The sequence below is a fragment of the Pyrus communis genome, chromosome 17 (assembly GCF_963583255.1).
Source record: "Pyrus communis chromosome 17, drPyrComm1.1, whole genome shotgun sequence".
NCBI classification, from domain to species: Eukaryota; Viridiplantae; Streptophyta; class Magnoliopsida; order Rosales; family Rosaceae; genus Pyrus; species Pyrus communis.
In genome coordinates, this window is record NC_084819.1 from 6,335,415 (window position 1) to 6,361,908 (window position 26,494).

At 38.7% G+C, this 26,494-nt stretch overlaps 2 protein-coding genes across 2 annotated transcripts; both read right to left on the bottom strand.

The window, feature by feature from the left end:
- Window positions 1-73: 73 nt before the first annotated feature.
- Window positions 74-4,051, bottom strand: LOC137723461 (PGR5-like protein 1A, chloroplastic). Its single transcript, XM_068462658.1, has 10 exons — window positions 3,710-4,051; window positions 2,766-2,878; window positions 2,517-2,613; window positions 2,296-2,396; window positions 2,125-2,181; window positions 1,592-1,668; window positions 1,379-1,430; window positions 1,161-1,271; window positions 955-1,052; window positions 74-366 (listed from the first exon to the last, which is right to left on the bottom strand). The coding sequence occupies exons 1-10, from the start codon at window positions 3,897-3,899 to the stop codon at window positions 297-299; spliced, it is 966 nt and encodes a 321-aa protein (XP_068318759.1). The 5' UTR covers window positions 3,900-4,051; the 3' UTR covers window positions 74-296.
- Window positions 4,052-21,870: 17,819 nt separating this feature from the next.
- Window positions 21,871-25,618, bottom strand: LOC137723546 (subtilisin-like protease 4). Its single transcript, XM_068462744.1, has one exon. The coding sequence runs from the start codon at window positions 25,167-25,169 to the stop codon at window positions 22,911-22,913; it is 2,259 nt and encodes a 752-aa protein (XP_068318845.1). The 5' UTR covers window positions 25,170-25,618; the 3' UTR covers window positions 21,871-22,910.
- Window positions 25,619-26,494: the final 876 nt, after the last annotated feature.

The window sequence follows — 26,494 nt, forward strand, 5'->3', positions numbered from 1 at the left end:
ATTCCAATCCAATTTTCTATACCGAACGAGAGAACGAGAAAACAATGTGCACACGGGAGCTGAAGAGAACTGATAATCGAAGGCATAAGACTAAATCTGAACCGTCTGATCATGATATCTTCCTCTTTCCTTGTATTCATATTCACAATCAGCTGTTGAGATGTTCCAAAGAGACCCCAAAAACAAAGAAAATTGCATGTTCTTCTTCAGCACAGAAAACGCTTACACAATACACGAGTGCTGATTATTCGTTAATTACATTTATGCTACATTTTATTTGAGCTCCCAAATTCTGATCATGCATTGCTTCCTTCTGGCAACGTAATCAGGCGCGACTTCGAATCATATACCAGTGGAGTTCCGCAGCTGCAGTAAAATGTTACTCATCACAGTTCAAATTAAATGGAAACACAACTTTTGTAAATCATGTCCAAACGAACACAAAATCCAAACCAAGAGAAAAGTATAATGCTTGGCTCATGCCATACCTCTTTCAATGGCAACGTGGCATCATACTTATCGTACAAATGTCATAATTAGAATGCTTCATTTTTATGGTTAACCGTCAATTTGTTTGATTCATATGAATAACTAATTGGTCTACAAATCCAATGATTTTTTTTTATTCCATAAATGATGTTCAAATGATGATAAAGAGAAAGAACGATTGCAATTTAAATATTTGTATAATGAAATGATGCCACTATCATCAATGAAGGAGCCAAGCAGAGTCCAAGGGATAAAATCACACAAGTGGAAACAAAACAAAGAAACGTCAATAGTAGAATAAAATGCTACAGTCAGTTGCTCACGCACGCTTGAATGATTTCTGAGTATTGATGCACGTGAGCTCCTTTGTGGAACTTACATATATCTAAAGACGGTCAGAAATCACCCACGTGTGCGTGATGGATTGCACCACTCATCTAGAATCATGATTAGGTTTATACTCACTTTGAGCATTTGATGTTGTTGGTGGAACCACCATTTGAAATGGAAAGTATAGTCCCAAAGAATGACAAGTTCTCTGTACCACAGTTTGGACAAGGGCCCTAGACAAACAAATGTGAAATGTTAAAAACAATACAGTATCCACAATTTACGTACGTATTCTTTGCAGACATCCCTAAGAAATGGCATTTGACAAGACGGAATCCTACCTTCAGGATCAAAACATCCTTGATAATTAGCTTTGTCAGTGCCTGAGCTAAGTAAACTATGACAGGCACAGCAGCAAACCATGTAAAAATGAAGCTGAATGGCTCCGGCAGCTGCAATCCAAGAATTTATGAAAGGTTGTTTTGAATGAGTGTAAAATGGATACATACAGCAACCAAAACTTCATGGTTACAAGTTGTGTGTAATTAAAACAATATACCTCCAAAAGATATGTGATTTCGAAACCGGTCAGATCATCCAAAAAGAAGAACCTAGCAGATGAGGAAACAAGATTGTTGATTAATTCGTAGATTAGATATCATCTATGTAAACTAGACGAAAACTTCGGTGACAAGAAGTTATTAGCTGGTTAAGCAGTTGACCATATTTCGTTTATGCGCACGGAGCAAGCAGGTTTAAGCAGATGACTTACGCTGCAAGTGCGACAACAGTCGCAGGGACATTCAGCAGCAACATCTTCAAATAATCAACAGTCAGGTCACTGTAAACCTGTTGGAAGAAAGTTAATCAGTACAACCAGAACTTAGTTAGAACTTAGTTAGCCTTTTATCCCCGATTTCGCAACCAAGGTATCTCACAGAAATTGTATTAGAGAAAGAAAAAAGGACAGTAAAACATCCATGTAAGCTTAAGAAAACAAATAGTACTACTTAAACAACTCTTTCCATGGTAAATCAGCAGAAGTGCAGAGACATTTGGAGGACAAGCAAGAGAAAAATCTTTAGATCCGGTATTAAAGTAATGGGTTTTAATCAATACGTCTATAATCAAACAGGCGAATACGAAAAACTAAAGAAATATTTTTTTCCTAAAGAGATAATCCTTGTGATATTGGGTTTACATTCACATTTTGCAGTCCTTATGAAACCACAAAATTAAGGGTGCACAAGGGTAATTCATACATGGATATATAGAGAAAGAGTGTGAAAACTCAGCGTTACGCACCTTTCTAGTACGGAGACTGCATCTTGGACCCTCGACTACAATATCACTCCCTTCCGTCTGAAAAGAAGAAAATTATGTTCACCAACTGAAGCAAATGGAAACGATAGATAGAAGAAACTATACTATTAATCATATTATGCGTGCCTAAACATGAAACCAACACACACTCACCTTTAGCCTCATTTTCAGATCATCATACTCTTGATCTGTCAGAATTGGTTTCCCAGACACATAGGCCATTGAGGCTTCCAGAAACTTCTGTTCATCAGAACCTGCACAGTAAAATTAAACACCAGAAACTGAAATTGTATCTTAGAAATATTACCATTATGAAATCCCAAGATATTGTGGTGCCAAGTCTCATTCAGAAAAATAAATGAAACACTACGTACTTAGCATGACGACGCTGCTGCCTTCCCACATGAGTTCCTCCTTAAGGTTATCGAATTCCTCATTTGACATAATAGCTTTTCCGTCATAGTAGAATGACTTTACGAGCAAAGAGAAGAAGAAACCATTTAGCATCTCAAATGCGAACATCTATTAGTACTTTCTTGGATCGGTTTATCCATGGAATCATAATGTGTTTAATAGCAAAACACTATAGTACTATAAAACATTAAAATGTAGTGTAAAATTACTTGTAGAGCTTGAAGAAAATCTTGTTCAAGTTCACCCAAAGACTTCTTCTTCTGGTCTATGCTACAATACGGCAAAATTTTACTGTCAACGACGTCATCATTTTCGACCTTGCCTGAAAAAGGATATTGGACATGATTCAGGAAATATTCCAAAAACAAACCAAGAAAAGAGTATAAATTTCTGAAAAAGAGAAAGAAATGATTTTCAAGAACTGACTGCAAAAGAGATCAGCATACGTGGTCTACATAGCATTACTCGTTAAATTGTACAATAAAACTTCGTATGCAAAAAACTTGTCCACACTTTATGGTGTCAGCTAACATAGTTTAAGACTGAATCATGAATAAGTCCCTTTCAATCTGCATTAAAACTAAGAAAGTAAAACATCAAATTGAACATTTTCTTCTTCTTTTATTGTTATTATTTTTAATTTTTATTTATTCAAAAGTTTAAATTATTAAATACTATCATGGCTACTGCGACTTAAGAATTAACTCATTTGTATACTTAGGTTGGTGGTCCTATTAATCTGCCCCTACCTATGCAATGAAGTAAAAATTGTATCTTCCACATAATATCTGTTTACTAATTAATTAGCACACCCTTTATCACGAGGAGGCCAGTTGGCTAGAGCAGTGTTTTGCACCCAAGTTCCAATTTCCACCCTCATAGGTTAGAATAGTTTAGAATATTGCTATATCGAACAGAAAATATTAGGACACCCTCTATCGTAAGCAAAGTGTGAAATTACCACACCCCTGTAGTTTTGGTGAGATCAATACTGCACTGAACTTGATATGATTACTTAATTAGTTTGTTTCAATTATTAAAAAAAAAAAAATATGCTCAATCAATTTCATTCACTGATTAATCAACACTGCAATCAAAGCAGCTACCACAAAAAAATATAATTCAAAGCCTTATATGGACAGATGATCCTGACCTTGTTGGTCAGCGGTAGCCTTAGCCGGAAGTACCAAAAGGCGGCGGCGGCGGAGGCATAGCTGTCTGCCACTGATCTGAAAAGACTCAACCCTAGTCGAGGAGGAAGAAGAAGCGGAGACAAAGGGCCTCTGAATAGAGGGATTAAAAGGGGTTGTAGATGTTAAGGTGAACCCTAATTTGGTGGCCATTGGAACTGAGAAAAGCCACTAATTCTCTGGTTACAGAGTGAGCTGAGTAGTCAATGAAGACAGGATTTTTTTTGGTAATCTGAATTTTGGATTCATTTTTTTGGGGGGTGGGATTGTTTGGAGGGAAAGCGAAGAGAAACAACATGCGAAGAGATAAGGTGAGTGGGGAATGTGTGGAGGGAAATGCAACGGCTCTATTGTCCTCCAATTTCAGAGACACTGTCAAAACTCGAAATAGTATCAAACAAAACACTTACAGTTCCACAGATGTTTTCATCATCTTATAAAATCTGCCACGTCCTTATAGAAGACAAATAATTGTGAAGATGCGTGAACAAGATATCCAATGCCTTGTCAAAGGAGAAATTAAGATGGGATTCCATCTGAAAGTTCAAAGACATTGCATGTGCTTCTAAGAACTAATCTCAATATGGTCAATTGCTTAGGTAAAATTTTTTTTGGGTAATAAAGCAGCTTTGTTCTCCACCTTACTTAGGGGTTGTTTAACCATCACGTTTTAGTTTGCGCGTTCTTCAGGGCCTCAACCCACATCTTCATTTCATTCTCATACCACGCTAGGATTGGCAAACGGGTCGTGTTTACCGTGTTTGTGTGTTTTTTGTGTAACATCTGTTATTTTAACGGTTCTTAATAGGTCGGGTCATTTTACCCAATAGGTAAAAATGACCCCTTAAGAAAATACACTTTTTTTTTTCTCTTTCTAAATTTGAACATACCATATTGACACATAAATATTACTTCAAAATATCTTAACATTGCCACAAAAATATCTTAACGAGATTCGCTCGATCCAGAGAGAGAATTAGAGACAAAAGGAGCAGATCGACAGGTGGTGAGTTACTAGGCTGTATGTGGTGACAGTGGTGTGGTGGAGGGAGCCTAAAGAGGGTGGTCGTGCACTTGTGGCTGGCCAAAGTTGAGGTTCGAGAGTGAGAGTCAAGAAAGATCGAGCAACTGCTTCGATTCGAGCCTTCGAGAATGAGAGAGAGTCTGATATAGGGCTGAGTAAAACATCTGATGACGGGGATTAAGTCTCAGCCGATCCAACAGTCATCAATTTTCTAAATTTAATTTGAATGTGTGTGTGTGTGTGTGTGTATTAGTTTTCAATTTGGTTTGGAATTAAATCCTATTGTTGTTAATTATAGTATTTTTTTTAGTGGTATAAAATTATAAAATTCATATTTTTCTTATCGTATAATAGGTTACCCACGTGTATATTTGGACTAACCCGTTATCTTAACAGGTGCTCATCGGATTACCCGATTTGTTATCGTGTTGACCTGAAAATCTGTTAATTTCATGTCATTTCGTACTGGGTTAACATGTCGTGTAAAAAACCATACCATGGTGCTACGATGAGAACCATCCTCAGACATGATTCAATTTTATTTTTTTTTCATTAGATGTTTTACTTTTAGATCTTTAGTTGCATTACATCCTTTTTCCTTTTTATTTTTTTTTCCTTTTTACTTTTTTTTAATCATAACATTGCATCCTTAGTCATTACTGAAATTTGAAAAAAAAATTCTATAATTTGTTTTTTTGTTTTTTTTTTGATAAAAGGTAAGTTTATTACTAAGACAACATAATTACAAGAGAAAGGCACAGTTACAATATCCACACAACACAAAAGTGGACCTCCAAAGTAAAACAAAAATCCAAAACCAGGTTCTGGGCCCAACACCAAAAATACTGAGACAAACCCTAACCCTAACAACTTGTAATTTCCATCGCCGCCATACCGCCTCCTACCCACCATCTCAGACCGTCGCCCCCAACAAATGCCTGAGATTAGGCTAAACATGGTCCTTGAGCTGGATGAAGAAGAAACACTTACATCCTCCAAAGAGCACCACCGAAATCTCCACCACAAATCGAAAGAAACACACAGGAAGAACTAGCTTGCAAATACCAGTGCCAACAAAAGCAAAGAGAAGGAATGAGGTGGTAGTGTGAACATCAGGGTCGAAGCTTTATGCACCTTCCAAGGAGATCGCGAAAAATTGCGCTGAAGATTTGTGTGTACAGATCCAGACGAGATCGATGAAGGATTGATTTTATGAAGATGAAGAAAGTTATGGAGAGGATTGATCATGGAGGTAGGGAAGGGGAGATTTGGCTCAGAGGACAATGAAATCAAAGGAAAGCGGGGGTGATGGATGGGAGAAAGAAAGGGAAGAAGAGAGAAGAAAAAAAAAAACGAAGGATTGCCACCGACCTTAGACAGAGCTAGGGTCGGCAGCTTCGAAATTGAGGATGAATGGAAAAACACTCACAAACTAGTGAGAAACACTTTCAAGGAGGCTCACCAACAGAGAGATAAATGACTTCAATTTCTATAATTTGTTTTGAGCTCAGATTTGTATGGAGTTAGTTTGGATATAGTTGATTCAATAAACTTATATATGTCCCCAAGATTGATTAATTTGCTTTATTAATTAAGAAAACTAACGAAAATAAAGAGTAAGGTGAATAGTACTAGGATTGACTTTTTAGTGTAAAATATGATTTTTCGTTAAAGTAAACAGTACTGGGAGCTTTTTGTTAAAATTCTCTTATTAATTTGCACAATTTTGGTGAATGTTATTGTACAAGTTCGGCCAAGAACAAGGAAATTGGATGGAAGACCCAACATTCGACGCAACATCGGTTCTAAAGGGTAAAAATGTTCCAGTCAAAGACACCATTAAGAAAGACCGTGGAGAAATTGCGTTTGAGCTGGGCCGAGTTCTAGATATAGACTAAAACGGTTAAGGATTGACAATCAATTCTAATTAGGGTTGTTCAAAGAATCATAATTCATGCATTAAGAGCTTGTTTGAATGTGTTTTTAAAAAATTAAAAACGGTTTTAGTGAAATTGATTTGGGTTCCAAAAAGAATTGGAAAAAGCACAAAATATGTGCTTTTAGCAAGAAGCACTTAATGACACACCCCGACCGAAATCAAGGCGTGCTGGTGATGCAAGAATTATACGCACACAAATTAAACCCTCTTTTTGTCAAATTGTAGTATAAGTATAAGTAGGGATCGTTCTGGACCGGGGATTAGGAGGGATTGTTAATCACTTGGATTTGACTCAAAAACGTAAAAACACAATATAAAACACTATACTAGACTCAAAGAATGCAAAACTAAACTTTAAAACACTAAGACAAACCAAAAGACTCAAAACAAGTTCAAAAGACTCAAAACTGCCTAAAAACACTAACTAGGCAGTTTCTGACCTTAAACCCAATTTTGGACTAAATTAAGTTGTAACTTGACTCAAAACACTTTAAAACATAAACTAAACAGATTCTAAGCACTAAAGAACAAGAAAGTAAAGGGGGTTTTGATTTGACGAGAATTGAAATAACGAAACAAGTTAATAAACTAGGCAGAATGTAAATATGAATTTGTGATAGAATTGAATGAATGGATGCTAGCTAAGGGGTTCATCTCCATACATGTTATACTTGCATAATAAAAAGATTTCCAATTGCATTTCAATAAACCATGAATTCTCAACACCCCAAGTTAACTGTGATGCACTAATTAACCTTCAAATCTTCCTAACGTTATTGAATTGGATGATTGCATACGACAACCCAAAACATTCCCCACAAGTCCCCTACATGATTGCATAATAGAGATACAAGCAAGAATCATTACGCTCTATGAAAATTATAAGTGTTGACGAGGCATTCGTTACTATGGAATACACATGAAACTTATGCCAAGAATTCGTTTAACGCGATTGTTTATAAGCAACCTCCACTACTTGTGAATATAAGTTCGTAACTATTAGGTGAAACTCACTTATATTCTAGCGTCATATTCATGCATGAAAATTAAGCGTGCACTCTCAATAAACATACATAAATAAGTTATCAATCAAACAGTTAAACAAATTGAATCCACAACTTATGAAACGCAATTAGAAGTAATCAAATCAAAATGCAAGCATAAACATATATTTCGAATTCCCCCCCCCCCAGCCAAGGGGGGTTTAGTTCCTCATACGTACAAAACAAAGAGAATCAAAGAAACACCTAAACATTCCAACAACTCAAACTTGAATTGTATGAACGTTTAGGCCCTCTTCTCTTCCATTCCTCATTCGTACAAAACAAAGAGTATTGAAATTAAACATTGAAATCAAAGAAACACCTAAACATTCCAACAACTCAAACTTGAATTGTATGAACGTTTAGGCCCTCTTATCTTCCTCTTCGTTGTAGCACAAGGTCTAAGGATAGTTTGATGGTGTGAATGGTTTGGGGAGTGGTGAAAATGGAAGGGGGAGGCCACGGCAATGGTAAGTTTTTGGTGGTGAATGAAGATGGTGTTTGGATTAGTAGGGAATTGATGGAATGGTGCCTTAAGGCACGGCACCAAGGGATGGTTTTCTGAAATGGAAGAGTGTATATCTGTTGTGTGAAGTGTGTATGGTTTTTATAGGGAGATGAATGGATGGGAGAGGGAACATGACAGCTAGGTTAAGTGAATGCATGTGCAAAACAGCTAGGAAAGTGAATGCATGTGCAAAACTGAATTAAAGAGTGGGAAGTGCATGTGCACGGCAAAGAGGGTGGAGATATGAGCTGGAATATGTGGTGGATGTTTAAGATTGCATGTGGGTGAATGTGTGGCTGCATGGGTGAATGATTAAAGGGTGCATGTGGGTTGGAAATGCATGTGAATTGCTGATTGTTAGAAGGGAAATGCACGGCAAAGGGTGAGGATTGTGGTGCAATGATGAAAGGTTGTGTAGTATGTGAGTGATTAGGGTGAATGTGCATGTGCTTTGACAGCTAGGTTGAATTAATTGAAGGGATTGCATGTGGCTTGGCTGGAATGAATGGAATGCAATCTGAAATGGGATGGGAGTGCACGGCACAAAAGGAAATGGCTGGGATTGTGGTGCAATGATGGAGGAATAAGTGCATGTGGGTTGGGTTGGAAATTGGTGGAAATGGAATGTTATGCACGGCTAGGATGGTGTTGGTGTGTTATGCATGGCATGATTGGGATTAGGAAAGGTTTAAATGTCCTAAAACTAAAGGGAACAAGGTTCCAACACTTTGGTCTTTAATTAGGTCTTCAATTTCGTCCAACACTTTGGCTCCAAGCATAAGCTATCCATCCTTAGCCCAAAAGTGCTCCAAAAGTCTCCAAAATGCATCTTTTTGCTCCTTTAGCCCTTTGGACCTACAAACACACGAAAATAGCTTAAAGTACTAAAATTACTAAGTACTAGCAACATAAATGCAAGAAAACAAGCAAACTAAGGCGCATAAATATGCTCCTATCAGCTGGCCGTCACGTGAGGGTGACGTAGCCATGTGCACAGTGCGGAAGCAAAAGATAACAATAAAAATACGAATAAATAAAAACCAAACTACTAAATAAACTAATTAAAGTAACACGCTAACTTGAGATTAAGTGTGATAAACATAATCAGAGCACAGAAAACCTAAGTGCAGTCCAGAAGAAGAATACTAATTACACAACCCCCAAAGGTGATCCTACATTTGTGATGTTTTGTCAGAACCACCGTCAAGTCCTCGTGAACCACCAAAGCTGCTTCTAACTAGAACCTGTAGGGGTGCAAAACAAAAAGTGTGAGTGGGCAAAAACAAAGCTTTTAAAAAATCATTTCATTATCAAAAGTTCTAAACCCTTGCCGTAAAACCTGTATAGTTCCCAGAAAATAGAATATACACATATATCGAAAACATGCTCATAAATATGTCATGTCGAATGCCTTCACATAAAATGTAAGTAATCCAGGTAATGTCAATCAATGCAAGTAAAATGTCAGCCAGAGTCACCTAACGTGACCTGTACGGCTGAATCTAGAGCTCAAATCCCCAACTCACTAACTATACCTGCACACGAGTCGAAATCACCTAAAGTGGTATGTACAACAAGACTGGGTGTAAATAAATATGCTCAAGTGCTACGATCACGTGAAGACTGGGCGAATAATCGCGGGTCACCTATGAGTCAGAACCACCTATAGTGGTCTGTACGACAGGATTGTGCACCTAACTTGGATCCAAGATGAGCGTGTGGTGCGGAAGGTGAACATCACGTGAAGGATTGTGCCCTACTCTGGGCGGGAGCACTAACACCGGGGGTGCAGGTTATGAGCTCTCTATGCATCTCACATAACCACTAATTCACAATCATAAACAATAAAGTTACCTGGTACTTACCTGCGCGTTCGCAGCACTAAACATACATATATGCAACTACTAATGCATAAATAAATAGGCAAACGCTATGCATGACATTTAAAACATATAATCACTCTATTTCATTTTCTGGGAAGAACCAAAAATATATAGGTATATACGGAAAACCAAAAGCCCACTCACTGATATGTGGAAGGGTCGTAACCCCCTTGTCTCGAGTGACTGCACTTGTCCTCATGATAGGTTTCACCTATATGCGAAACAACTATAAAAACGTCAATTTAAAGCACATAACTGAAACTAGGTAATAACTTCTCATACAATACTCAAATAGCGTGTTTGGATATACCAACGTGATCTACTCAACCTCATAAACATCCCCATATTTTTAAAATAATTTTTTTACCACCCACGCGCCGGCCACGTGCGGGCACGTGCCTAACACACGTGTGGTAACCCTAACGGCGTTAGGGAATATTCCGTCCAAAAAATAGAATATACCATTAAAACTAACTTGACGTCGTTAACTGCCGTTATGAATATTCCGTTAATCTTAACGGAATATTCTCCTTTCTTCTCCGGCTAATCGTCGGACTCCGTCCCCGTCGCCGGCAACTGGGAAAAACTTCCATTCGTCAAATCTCACTCATTTCTCAACCAAAATTCACGAATTTCATATAAAAATGAAGCTTATGAAGAGTAGAACAAAACCTTACCACTTTGGGGACCCAAAACTAACGGAATCTCGCCGAAAAAACCCACGATATTCTGGCCAAACCTGCAACTCACTGAAACTGGGCTTCCCAACGTCCAAAACACTTCAACTTTCTTCCACGAGCTTCGTGAGAGTGTTCTAAAGCTCCATATGACCTTAAAAACTCCTAAAAACTTCACGATCATGTGTGCATGAAATCTGGGGTTAAGGTTCTCGAGGTTTTCGAAGGTTTCAAGTCTCACAAATGGTATAAATGAACTCAGGAACTTGCAAGGAGTTCGAATCTTACCTTCTAGACGTCGATCCGTGCGTGAAAGGTTGGTTTTGAAGTTCGTCCGTACACTTGAGAAGGGGAGAGAGAGAGAGAGAGTGTTCGAGACAGAGGGTAGTACACAGGAGAGGATGATAGGGATGAGGGTGTGTGTGTGGTCCAGATGCAACCAGCCAAACAAAAAAAATAACCACCCCAAAATGACAAATAACTACCAAATCGTCATTTCACACTTATGGTACAAATAATTCGGGACGGGCTGTCACAACCTACCCTCTTAAGAAAATTTCGTCTCGAAATTACACAACAACAACAACCCAAACATTAGTAACCATAAAACAAGCGGGGATACAAATCTCTCATCCGGTCTTCCGTTTCCCAAGTAACCTCCTCCGATGAGTGATTCCTCCACAAAACTTTCACTAAACTCACAGTTTTGTCCCTCAGAACCTTTTCTTTCCAATCCAAAATCGTTACTGGTTCCTTGTAATATGTCAAATCCAGATTAATTTCCAATGGTTAAGGAGGTATTACATGTGAAGGATCCACAACGTAATGACGAAGCATGGACACATGGAAAACATTATGCACTTTAGCCAGCTCAGAAGGCAACTCAAGCCTGTAAGCCACCTCACCAACTTGCTCGGTGATCATATATGGTCCGATATACCTGGGACTTAAGTTACATTTCTTTCCGAACCGTACTACACCTCTCCACGGTGAAAGTTTCAGAAACACCTAATCACCAACTTTATACACTCTGTTAGTGGTATGCCTGTCCGCTAAGCTCTTTTGTCAATCCTGAGCCACTTTTAGGTTAGACTTAATTACCTAAACGTTCTGAGTAGTCTCATCTACAATCTCGGGGCCCACCAAAACTCTTTCTCCGACCTCTGACCAACACAAGGGTGTACGACAAGATTTACTATACAGTGCCTCAAATGGTGACATGCCGATACTCGAATGAAAGCTGTTGTTGTAGGCAAATTCCATTAAATCCAACCTTTTGTGCCAAGTATCGCCAAACTGCAACACCGAAGATCTCAACATATCCTCCAACGTCTGAATGGTCCTCTCTGATTGTCCGTCTGTCTAAGGATGATATGCCGTACTGTAGAGTAATCTTGTACCCAAAGCTTCATGAAAAGCCACCCAAAATTTAGAAGTAAATCTTAGGTCACGATCTGAGACAATACTCACTGGAACACCATGGTACTTCACAATCATCATAGGAACAATTCAGCTAATCGGCCTAAAGAATACTTTTCCCTCACTGGAATAAAATGCGCTGACTTAGTAAGCCGATCAACTATTACCCAAATGCCGTCAAAACCATTATGTGTATGCGGAAGCTTGTACACAAAATCCATAATAATATTTTCCCATTTCCACTCTGGAACGGGAAGCGGCTGCAACAACCTAAACGACTTCTTCCTTTCAGCTTTAACCTGTTGGCAAATGGCACACCTACTCACATACCCAGCTATCTCTCTTTTCATACCCAGCCAATAATAAAATGGTCAAATGGTATGATACATTTTAGTACCTCCTGGATGGATCGCATAAGCTGAGATATGCGCTTCATCAAGAATTGCTTTCTTTAATTCCAAATTATTCAGCACAAACATTCTACCCTCATGCATAAGCATGTCATCCGATTCTCAAACTCTAAAGTCTTTCTTTTTCCCTTGATTCCTTGCTTGAATTATTTCCTGGGTCTCTTCATCAACCATTTGGGCTTCAAGTACACGATCAATTAAAATCGGCCTAACTTGAAAATTAGCAAGTAAGGCTACCTCCTGATCTTCTACCTCTAACTGCACTCCAGTTGATCTTAAATCTGCCAGAAGAGGAACATGACTAACGTACAATGCATTAATACGGCCTTGAGATTTCCTGCTAAGTGCATCAGCTACCACATTCGCACGACTAGGGTGATAATCAATCGTGCAATCATAATCACTAAGCAGTTCCAACCATCTCTGCTGACGAAGATTAAGATCCCTCTGAGTGCAAAGATAATGAAAACTCTTATGATCTGTAAAGATCTTACATTTTTCTCCATAAAGATAATGTCTCCACATCTTTAAAGCAAAGATAATGGCCGCTAACTCCAAATCATGCGTAGGGTAATTCAACTCATGAGGCTTTAATTATCGTGAAGCATAAGCAATCACCCTACCATGTTGCATCAGCACACATCCCAGACCATTTAAGGAAGCATCACTGTAGACTTCGAAATTACCATTATCATCCGAGAATGCCAAAATAGGTGCATAAGTGAGACAATACTTCAATTGCTAGAAACTCTGTTCACAATTATCATCCCACTCTAATTTAACATCCTTCCTCGTTAACCTTGTCAGTGGTAAGGTAATTACGAAAAAATCCTTTACAAACCGTCGGTAATATCCTGCTAAACCAAGAAAACTCCTCACCTCAGTGACGGTTCGTGGCTGCTTCCAATTCTTCACTACTGCTACCTTTTGAGGATCCACCAAAATACCTTGAGCAGATATGATGTGCCCCAAAAATGCCACTTGATCTAACCAAAATTGGCACTTGCTAAATTTAGCATATAGTTGGTGTTCCCTCAACCTTTTTAACACCAAAGTAAGATGTCGAACATGCTCAAATTTAGACTTAGAGTATACTAGGATATCATCAATAAAGACAATGACAAACCTATCCAAATACGGCTGGAATACTCGGTTCATCAAATCCATAAAAGCTGTTAGTGCATTCGTCAATCCAAATGGCATTACCAGAAACTTGTAATGACCATAACGAGTCCTGAAAGCTGTCTTAGGGACATCCTCACTACTGATCTTCAACTGATAATAACCAGACCTCAAATCAATCTTGGAAAATACACAAGTACCTCGAAGCTGATCAAACAAATCATCTATACCCGGCAATGGATAACAGTTTTTAATTGTTACCCGATTCAATTGCCGATAATCAATGCATAGCCTCAAAGTCCCGTTTTTCTTCTTCACAAACAACACTAGAGCTCCTCAGGGTGAAGTACTAGGCTGAATAACACCTTTATCCATTAATTCTTGCAACTGGATTTTCAATTCCCTCAACTTAGCAGGAGCCATTCGATAAAGAGTTAAGGATATAGGATTAGTACCTGGAAGCAAATCAATGGTAAACTCCACATCTCGGTCTGGCGGCAATCCAGGTAAATCGTCAGGGAAAACATCAAGGAAATGCCTGACTACCCTTATGTCTTCCACGCTACTAGGAGCAACATTGTTCAACACTACATGAGCTAATAACAACCTTTTTGTTCGCACAACAAAAATAACGCCATGTCTCACCCCACTCTTCTTACCCACAAAAGTAACCACAGGTAATCCAGGACGATGGAAGATAACTGTTTTCCCGTAACAATCAATATTGGCACGATTAAAATGCAACCAATCTGTGCCCAAAATCACATCAAAATCAACAATATCTAACGGGATAAGGTCAGCTGGCATAACAACATCCTCCACCATCATTGGACATCCTGGATACACACAATCAACATAACATTTCTCCCCTCTAGGCATAGCAAACTCTAAATCATACCCTAGAGGTGTATGGTGAGGTTGCGTCACTTGAGCAAATGTATGAGAAATAACAGAATGTGTAACACCACAATCAATCAATACTCTAGAAAAATAATCAAGGATATTTAACGTACCCATGATCAAGTCAGGATTATTCTGAGCATCTTGCAGAGAAATATTGTGGATGCGCCTCTGGGTCTGCTGTCGTCCACCACGACCTCTACTAGGCTGACCACCTCAACCCTGCACATTTCGCCCCTGACTAGGCTGACTAGACTGCCTTGAAGATCCTGCACTACTAGTAGCAATCTCTCCTTGCTGAGGCTGTTCTCCCTGGTACCACTGAGATCCACCTGCTGGAATGGAAGGATACGATATATAACCTCTGGAGTACTAAGGATACCTATTCTGAGAATAAGGATCCTGGGAATACAGATACTGTCCTGGAGCATAAGGAACAGCATCACCCTGATAATAGTAGGCACCACCACGACCCATTTGACCATAACTACCAGGTCCTGGAACCTGCTAGATCGGTGCAGGTGGTGGCAAGAAAGACTGTTGGGGCCTCTGCTGACTCTGGGGACAATTTGCAGCTCTATGTCCCATTTTCCCACAAGTGAAACAACCACTGCTGCCTCTCATGCATTCTCCAAAATGTTGATTGTTACACCTGCGGCACAACGGAGCTCTTCCTCTACTAGTATCGCCCTGTCTTTGGCCTCTAAGACCCCCATAAAATCTACCACCTCTTCCTTGACTAATGGCACTAAAACCTCCGCTGGAAGAACTGGAACTAGTCCCACCTCGCTTAAAACTCTGGGTCTTGCGAGGTCCTAGAGATGCATGACCTTTGCCATTATCATTTTTCCTTTGATTGCCATCTTTTTCTTCCTCCTCACTCTCGCTAGGCATGTTCTCGGAATCCTCAATTCTCAACAAAATCTCATAGAACTCCTGATAAGAGTCACAAGGAGTAGTGGTCGCCATAGAACATCATTTCTTCTTAGTACCCAATCGAAAATGACAAAGCATCTCACCCGGATTGGTAGCAACCTCTGGATAATAACGAGATAAATCAGTGAACCTCCTATAATATTCATTCGCCGTCAACTTCCCTTGCCTCAACTCAGTAAATTCTTTCTTTTTACGATCAATGTACTCAGGAGGCACATACCTTTTTCGAAACAAATGCTTAAACACTTCCCAGTCAACCCTTTCCTTTGGGGTCAAACGACAGACCTTTTGTTTCTACCAGGATGACAATTCCTTACCCAAGAACCAAGAAGTCGTCTTTACCTACCTTTTAACAGGAAGATTCCCCTGATTATGCAGCACTCAGAAAGTCTTTTCAATATGGTCAATCCACCGCTCAGCTCCCTTAAAACCCTCGTGGCCCTCAAACTTATCCAGCTTCAAATTATACATGGTCTCCAGAGGAGTTCTCTGGGGAGGGCGGAGCACCGACTGAATAGTGGTAGCAATAGCTTCCCCCAATTGAGCTACATCGGGGAAAATAGGCTCAACAGAGCGACGTGGTTCCTACGAGACGGCATAGTTATGACAGAAGACACCAAAACAATTAGAACACTCACAAAATATGCAGGACTACCAAACCTATGCCCTGATACCAAACTGACACACCCCTACCGAAATTAAGGCGTGCTGGTCGTCACGTGAGGGTGACGTAGCCATGTGCACATTGGGGAAGAAAAAGATAAAAATAAACGTACGAATAAATAAAAACCAAACTACTAAATAAACTAATTAAAGTAACACATTAACGCGAGACTAAATGTGATAAACATAATCAGAGCACAGAAAACCTAAGTGCAGTCCAGAAGAAGAATACTAATTACACAACCCCCAAAGGTGATCCTACATTTGTGATGTTCTGTCAGAACCACCGTCAAGTCCTCGTGAACCACCAAAGCTACTTCTAACTAGAACCTGGAGGGGCGCAAAACAAAAAGTGTGAGTGGGCAAAAACAAAGCTTTTGAAAAATCATTTCATTATCAAAAGTTTTAACCCTTCGCCGTAAAATCTGTATAGTTCCCAGAAAATAGAATATACACATATATTGAAAACATGCTCAGAAATATGCCATGTCGAATGCCTCCACATAAAATGTAAGTAACCCAGGTAATGTCAATCAATGCAAGTAATATGTCAGCCGGAGTTATCTAACGTGACCTGTACGGCTGAATCTAGAGCTCAAATCCCCAACTCACTAACTATATCTACACACGAGTTGGAACCACCTACAATGGTCTGTACGACAGGACTGGGTGTAAATAAATACGCTCAAGTGCTACGATCACATAAAGACTGGGCGAATAATCGCGGGTCACCTACGAGTCGGAACCACCTATAATGGTCTGTACGACAGGACTGTGCACCTAACTTGGATCCAAGAAGAGCGTGTGGTGTGGGAGGTGAACATCACGTGAAGGACTGTGCTCTACTCTGGGCGGGAGCACTAACATCGGGGGTGCAGGTTATGAGTTCTCTATGCATCGCACATAACCACTAATTCACAATCATAAACCATAAACTTACCTAGCACTTACCTGCGCCTTCACAACACTAAACATACATATATGCAACTACTAATGCATAAATAAATAGGCAAATGCTATGCATGGCATTTAAAACATATAATCACTCTATTTCATTTTCTGGGAAGAACCACAAGTATATAGGTATATACGGAAAACCAAAAGCCCACTCACTGATATGTGGAAGGGTCGTAACCCCCTTGTCTCGAGTGACTGTGCTCGTCCTCAGGATAGGTCTCACCTATATGCGAAACAACTATAAAAACGTCAATTTAAAGTACATAACGAAAACTAGGTAATAACTTCTAATACAATGCTCAAATGAGGTGTTTGGATATACCAACGTGATCTACTCAACCTCATGAACATCCCTATATTTTTAAAATAATTTTTCGACCACCCACGCGCTGGCCAAGGCACGGCCAGACGTGCCGGCCGCGCGCGGGCACGTGCCTGGCATATGTGTGGTAGCCCTAACGGCGTTAGGGAATATTCCGTCCAAAAAATAGAATATACCGTTAAAACTAACCTGATGCCGTTAACTGCCGTTATGAATATTTCGTTAATCTTAACGGAATATTCCCCTTTCTTCTCTGGCTAGTCGCCGGACTCCGTCGCCGTCGCCAGAAATTGGGAAAAACTTCCATTCGTCAAATCTCACTCATTTCTCAACCAAAATTCATGAATTTTGTATGAAAATGAAGCTTACGAAGAGTAGAACAAAACCTTACCACTTTGGGAACCCAAAACCAACGGAATCTCACCGGAAAACCCACGGTATTCCGGCCAAACCTGCAACTCATTGAAACTGGGCTTCCCGACGTCCAAAACACTTCAACTTTCTTCCCCGAGCTTCGTGAGAGTGTTCTAAAGCTCCCTATGACATTAAAAACTCCTAAAAACTTCACAATCATGTGTGCATGAAATCTGGGGTTAGGTTTCTCGAGGTTTTCGAAGGTTTCAAGTCTCACAAATGGTATAAATGAACTCAGGAACTTGCAAGGAGTTCGAATCTTACCTTCTAGACGTCAATCCGTGCGTGAAAGGTTGGTTTTGAAGTTCGTCCGTACACTTGAGAAGGAGAGAGAGGGAAAGTGTGTTCGAGACAGAGGGTAGTACACGGGAGAGAGGATGATGGGGATGAGGATGTGTGTGTGGTCCAGATGCAACCAGCCAAACAAAAAAATAACCACCCCAAAATGACAAATAACTACCAAGGGCAAAATCATCATTTCACACCTATGGTACAAATAATTCTAAGACGGGCTGTCACACTTAAAGTGCTTTTCCAAGATCAACGTGATTTTTTATTAAGATGATTTTAAAAATATTCTCACCAAATGCACTTTCAGTTATTTTAAAAGCATTTTCAAACCGGTCATAATTTTTTGAAAAAAAAAGGGAAAATTAGGTTCACATCATTCTTTTAGTTACTCCATTGATTAAAATCCTATTCATTTTGAATTTTTGATCAAGGTCCTTGGGTATTAATAACATCATTAATTATTTGAATAATAATTTTTTTTAATTTTTAAATATATTCCTTTAGTGTTAAAAATGTTACAATTAGTATATTTATATTTATGGCTAATTTTTTTATCATATATTTTTATTTTTAGTTTGTACCAATTTTAATTTGCAAATATTTTTTAATTTATACCAATTTCCTTTTCATTTTTAATTTGCACCCATATATTAGTTTCTTTTTGTGCCCATATTTTTTAAAGTTTTATTTGTGTTTGTACCCATGTGTCACATTCCAGCCTGGGCCCCCACTATATCCCAAGCTCGACTCCACCGTAGCACGATATTGTCCGCTTTGGGCCCCGACCACACCCTCACGGTTTTGTTTATGGGAACTCACACGAGAACTTCCTAGTGGGTCACCCATCATGGGAGTGCTCTCGCACGCTACTCGCTTAACTTCGGAGTTCTCATGGAACTTGAAGCTAGTTAGCTCCCAAAAGGTCTCGTGCTAGGTAGAGATGAGAATATACATATAAGGATCACTCCCCTGGGCGATGTGGAATGTCACACGTGTATACCGTCATGTGATATTTTATATAATGAATGATAAAAAAATTACATATGGTATATTTATGTTTTATGCCTAAACTTTGTATCATATATTTATATTTTTAGTTTGTACCCACTTTTAATTTGCAACATTTTTTTTTAATTTGTAGTATTTTCTTTGGCTTATAATATTAACACCCCACAAATTATTGAACAAACCCCACATACTTAATACACTCCACATTTTCTTTTTCACTTAAAAATTATCTTAATACACCCCACGTACTTTCCCATAATACCCCCACACCCCACATTCTCAATATACATCTTATATTTTGTACATGCCCTACATCCAAGTAAATGAGAAAATCCATAAAATAATTCAAACTACTAAAGTACAGATCTTATTCTAATTTGGATTTTTTGAGATCATTCTAAAGCATGGCTTTTTTATTGAGAATTTGGCAGACGGCTATTGGCAGAAGAGACCCTAGATCCCCATCAAGTAGCTCTTTGCTTGTGTAATCTTTGTGAACAATCACTTCAACGAAGCACAAGCAATATTTCTTCTCCCCCCCCCCCCCCCCCCCCCCCCCCCCCCCCGTTGCTGTTGCAATCGCTTCTGTTAGCTACTCCTCGGTACGAACCTGAGATCGAAAAAGAAAGGAAAAAACACACACATTAGGTCATAATTTACTTATAATCTAACAAAGCAAGTCCAATGCTATTCATGCTCTCAGATTGTACTCTAAAAGATAAATAAGACTATAGAAGTTTAAATAACGCAGCAAACGCAAGATTAAATAGTTATTGATATCATCGAAATCACTAAAACAATGAAAAATATGAAGTCTTACCTCATGTGAAGCTTCCGAAACATCGATTTCGTGTTTCATTCGTCAAAAACAATTTTTTCTCAATCAACATGTTTGTAGTTTCATTGGTTAGAGTTTTGTTCAACAATGGAGGAGGAGAGAGTTTTGATAGTTGACAAGATAAATAATACGCTAAAAGTGATTTGAGTGTATTTAAAATTTTTAATTTTTTTAAAAACCTAATAAGGTCAAAATTGTCCTTGCATAATGGGGGTAAATAAGTGATTTAATATTAAATTTTAATGTGAGGTGCATTCTACATTTTGTGGGGTGTTAATATAAAAAGCCTTTTCTTTTTAGTTTTATTTTGTACCCATGTATTAATTTCTTTTAGCGCCTATATTTTTAAAAATTCATTTGTACTCATAATTTTTAATCTTTTATCTGTACCCTAATTTATTTATAATGTACCCATTCTTCTTTATTAATGTACCACTTTGTTTTATGTGAAATGTACCAAATTTTTTTAACACTATGGATACATTCTTTTGCCATTTATTATTTCTTATTTTTATATAGTTTTTATCCATTTATTCAATCAAAATGTTTGAATTTTTTTATTGTAACTGTTTTTAATAGTATTATAACGAGGGATTTTAAATTTATAGGATTATAAATCTCATAAAATATCAAACAATTAATGTAAAAACTATAAAACTATAACTATTAATAGTAATATAATGAGGCTGACAAAGTCAAGGGACATTGATTAAACTTTGAATACTATTAAAGTTTTAATTAAAGAATGATAAGAATTAGAGACCTGATCCAAAGTATTCCAAAAAAAAAAAAAAATCTTCTAAGTCTAGTCTCGTACAAAAGAAATAATTTTTCACGAGGCAATAAGCTATGGTTGTGGCGGCAAAAAAGTAAGGGGTTTGGATGCAAAGAAGCAAAGCAAAAACCAACTGGAGGGCTCGCAAGATAACAAGGTCAGCAAAGAGGAGGTGAACGGCTCAAGGACGACGGAGATTTCGACAGACTCCGTCCCCTTCTCTCTCTCATCTGTCCTAGGATAAAGAATTTTGCTAGTATATGTATTTGTTTGTGCCTAAATTCTTATGTATTTGTCCAAAACGTAATTGTAGAAATCAAGGCTTTTGTAAATTGTACCGATTCAGTTTTTTTCAAACTAATTTTCAGTGAATAATCTAATTAAATTCAGTGAATTGTTATGGGAACCTTGTATGTTACGCAATAATATTCGATTTGATTTTTTTATTTGGCCAAAGTTTTGAACTTTAGGATTTGAATGGGGTAGATTGAAAGTATGTTTGGATGGTTGGAAATTGTTTATAATTTGTATGTTTTTGAACCAAATTTGTGTGGGTTTTTCTGAAAGAGGGGCAATTAATTGCAGGAAGAACTGCGAGAGGTTATTACTTTTATTGTGAAGCAATCGGCAGCTTAATCACGAAGGTACTGAGAATGTAAACCCAGACACCTTTCTGATGATATTTATCTGGAGGTTGGGTTAGTAACTAATTTTTCGCTTTCTTCCGGTGATTAAAATGTGACTGGTGACCGTTTAGGTTTATGTGGTGGTGGTTTTGTATTTCTTTGTTGAAATAGTCGAAGCAATTTACAGTTTAAAGATTATACAAGCGTTATTTTTGTATTTCTGGACTTCTAAGCAGATAGTTACAAACGTTTATTTGATAACTCTTTGGATGGTTATTGTAATAGGATTAGAAATGTAAAGTTGTGTGGGAGCTGATAATACCTTTTTTTTTTTTTCTTCGTTTGGTGTGCTTACAATTGCTAGGGACTAAGTAATGAGCCACGTATCTGATGAGTTGTGGGGTATAATCAGATCAAGTGATGGCATGAAACGTGAAATAGCAGAAACTGTTCGATCTGTCTACAACAAGTTGACTAATCCAAATGGGGAAGCTAAGGGTGAAGCCTTCACTCGTGAATCGTGATGTTCCAGTTCAAACGAAGTTGACAGTAATGGCTTAGTTGTTGCTGCAGCCAGTGAAATTCCTGGTTTTGGCTGATGAGTTTTCGTGCATTTCAGTTTTCACTGTTACTATGTAACCATCAAATTTCAGAGACAATGCAGCCAAGGATCAATCTATGGTAACTGCTTAATGAATCTTATATTGAGTTCCTACAATGGGAAAGTTCCTCTGTAATTCCCTTGCTAGAGTGCGATACTGTTGACATATTGTTGCATCTGGGGATATAACTCCTGGATATTTAGTGTATTCAAAATTATTAGCTTCCTTAGATGTGGACCTGATGACCTGAGGTGTGAGTAAACAGGAAATCTGATGTTTATCATTCTTGAGCAAGGATCTCGTCACCTCCTTTCCGTATTATTTGCTGACTGTGTGCAACATCTAGGTAAGGAGATTATAGAGTCTCCCAGTGGAAGTTAATTATTAGACTTATATCAGCAGTTTTTTAAGTGAACAACTAACATACAACCTTAAATTGGATGGGAGAAAGTGCATATTGCGTTATGAGATTATTTTTTACTGTTTAGTCTTTGGCATCTATTTTGCACCCTTCTTCTTTGTCCACATCCTGTTTATTGTTGTTAATCTTTATTATTATATTTATGTTTTAATTATTTTTTCGACGAGAAGCAGATCCAAGATTTCTACATCATATACCTGGTATGTGAGGTTTATTTCTGTTCTAGACTTAGATTGTCCAAGTCGTTATCTCCTTTAAAATATTGCCATGTTATTGAAGGAAAACATAAGTAAATGAGTACATTTATGTTTGATCGCATAGAGCTCCATGAAGTTTGATGACATTACAAGTCACCAGGTGCCCACTATACGATAAACATCCATTACTCACTGTAATTTAACAGAAACCGGACTCCTAACAACATATTTAGCAGAAACCCATGTTAAGAATCCTTGAGTGAATTCACCTGCTTCACCTTTTGAACCAATACGGCTAAATGTCACTGAATACGACATCTTCTGGTTCACCTTTGTGAAGTTAAGTGTTTTGGGCTTGACACTCACATATACCCCTTCTGGTGCATTATCCTTGACTGCATAAGATGAATATGCCTCACCAACATTTGTCAGAGTTCGTGTGAATGTCTGAGATGGTCCCAGTGTGACAGAAAATGAAGGGTAGTTCAGCTCTCCTTCAGGTATGCTCGATACCATTGAGCATTTTATTTGTCTATGCACAATGATACTGATTTCATCATCTTTATAGCCCAAGCCACAAAGATAAGGGATATAATCATCAGGTTGAATATCATAAATTAATCCCGGGTCATTTGCCTTTGATGGATTGACCTGGCCGGCACCAGTGGCTAAAACATCTGCAGGCTGAAGTTGTTCATCGAGAATAGGTTTGCCTTCTAAATTTAGAAGATCAGCAGAAGTCATTATAGCAGATTTAATGGCAGCTGGTGACCAGTAAGGGTGTGAGCTCTTAAGCAAAGCTGCAATTCCACTGAGATGCGGGCAAGACATTGAAGTTCCAGACATTATATTGAAATTGACTTTTGATTTTGTGGTATTGTCAACGGGAAATGGCCATGCAGCAAGAATGCTTACTCCAGGACCAATAATGTCTGGTTTCAGAATACCTGGACTTGCCAGGCTGGGGCCTCTTGAAGAGAAGGAAGCAACCACCGGAGTAGATGAGTCTCCGATGACAGTTCCTTTGAATAAGATTGTTGCTGTTGGTGTTGCTGTTGAATTTATATATGCTTTGATCTTCAGTCCAGCTGCGTAGCTCACATGTGTTGCCGGAAGAACATGAACATCAGCTGAAGTACTGACACCGTCAGTTTCTTCATTCAAAAGAATCATGGCAGCACCTCCAGCATTTTTCACTTCTTCTCCCTTAGCAATCCTTCCTATACCTCCCCCTCGCTCACACACAACTACCTTACCTTTAACAGGGAGACCTTTCAAGGATCCTTCAGCACACAATGCCGAATCATTACCATTTACTCCAGCATAAATAAGAGGCATTAATGTTGAAGGGAAATCCCTGGGCTGAAAGAGAGATTCACCATCAAATACTTCTGCATTTCCAAGTTTTGCTGTGGCTACAATACGTCTGTCTATTGTGCTTGCTCCAACTGTTAGCATCCAGGGGGCTTCATTAGATAGTGTGCCGTTAAATGGGCCAGAATTTCCAGCTGCACAACTTACAAATATTCCTTTTTGGATTGCTGCAAATGAGCCTATTGCAGTGGTGTCTTGGAAAAATGGAACTGACACTTCACCAAGGGAGATTGAGATCACATCAACACCATCCTGCACAGCTGCTTCAAGTGCAGCTAATATATCAGCATCTGGGCAGGGGTCTCCGAAGCACACCTTGTATATTGCTAGGTGGGCATGAGGTGCGATCCCAACTGCCGTACCTTTGGCATTCCCTAAAACATCAGCATTCTGCACAAATGCACCAGCAGCAGTGCTTGCTGTGTGGGTCCCATGTCCGTCTATATCGATCGGTGCCTCAGGCTTCTCTCCTTTCAACGCCTTAGCTGCAAGATTGAAAGCCCTTGCACCAATTAATTTGTTGTTGCAGTCTGATGCATTAAAGTCACACCTCCCCTTCCATTTAGCGGGTGGAGGTGGAATTCCTGCACCACTAAATGAAGGATGGTTGGGCTCAATTCCACCATCCAGCACGCCAATGATCACGCCCTTCCCAAAATTTGACTCCTTCCATATTCCGGTTTGTTGGTGCAGCCCCAAGAAGTTGGGTGTGTGTGTAGTTTTCCTACGGAATACTCTTTGAGGATATGCTGCCACAAAGCCATCCATCTCCTGCATTGCCTTTACTTCGTCCTGAGTTAGTCTAGCAGCAAAACCACTGATCACTTCTTGGTACGAGTAAAGCAGGCGTGGCGGTTCATCTGCGCTTGCTGTGGTAACGGGCAGAAAAGATTCGTGCCAGCTCTTGAGGTCTTCTGTTTGAGCAAAAACTCTGCCCTCTGGTTGCCTTACATGGACAACGTATGTCTGTAAATTGCTCGTTTTAGTAGTTGCTGGTGAGAGCTCGTTTTTCTGAGCGGTAACATAACAGAAACTAAGTATGAAAATGAGAGTAAGAAAAGGCATCACAGCCATGGTGAATAAAACCCTACTGAATGAAGTAGAAGGGATAGTCGAAGATGCCTGTACTTCTGTTATGAGTTGATATTCTCAGGAAAGCATCATATATAGTTGAAGGAAGCGGACAATGGCCGGCATTTTCACAGAAGCTCAGCAATATATCTGTTGGAGCTTTATGATTTGGGTCCGTGCAAATTTGATCCAATTCTCGCCTGATTTTCGTCTTCTGTCCCACGGAGAATTTTATTTAGTGATTCTATTTTTCCTCAAGGCGGCAACACGGATCTGTGCAGGTTTTATTTCTACTTCGAGTGTTACTGCTTTATTTGCATATTTTGCTTAGCTGGTTTAGTTTTATGCCATTACTGCATGTCTGACCAGTTCAAGGATTGAGCGAATGAGTCCATTTTTCCTTACCTTTTTTTTGTTGTGAACTGGACGATTCTTAGCATGTGTGGAGGTTATTCTCTTCCAGTAGGAAGCCATTATTAATAAAATGGACGTCACATTAGCGACCCATTTGCATGATTTTTATTGTGTTTAGACGTTGCTGTCCTGTTTTGTTGGACAAGGCTTTATAATTAATTATTATACAAGGCTTTATCTAAAGAAACCCTCATTCTACAAGGCTTTATAATTAATTATTATACAATAAATATAGAAATATTGCTCATTTAAACAATGTTCAATTTATTAGTATTTATCAATTTAATGTGGTTTTTTTTTTTTTCTTTTAGGTGTCGCCCTCCTCATCTAGTTATAGTTAGCATGAACCGTAAATGGTGAAGGTAGCTGGAAATGAATAGGTTGATCCTCTAAGGTTTTTCGTGGAAGACGATGATGGTCTTTCTTCCGGGTATTATTGTGAATATCAATAATGAGTACAACGAATAATCTTGCTAAGTCTTTAGAATTAAGACTAGACGAAAAACTTGAAAGAACAAGAAATACACACTAATTTTTTCTCTCGCAAACACTTTGCCCTTGCAATATTCTTACTCTAGTTATGAATCCTAATTGGGAATACGACTCCAATTAGGAGAACAACCCCAAATAGGAAAACAGTTTAATCCTCTTAAGACTATAATTCATAATAGACTTATGACAACTCATTATGGGCTGGAAAAACCCAACAATATCCCCATCCAGAATATGAGGAAGGTATACCAAAATAGGATTGCTCCTTTTGATCAAACTTCCATTGATCAAACTTCTCATAACCAGGCCCACCTTGATTGAACTACTTATGACCAAACTCTCTCTGATCGAAATTCTCTAGACCAAGCGCCTCTTGATCGAACTTCTGTTGACTAGGCTCAAGTACTCATGATCGTACTCTC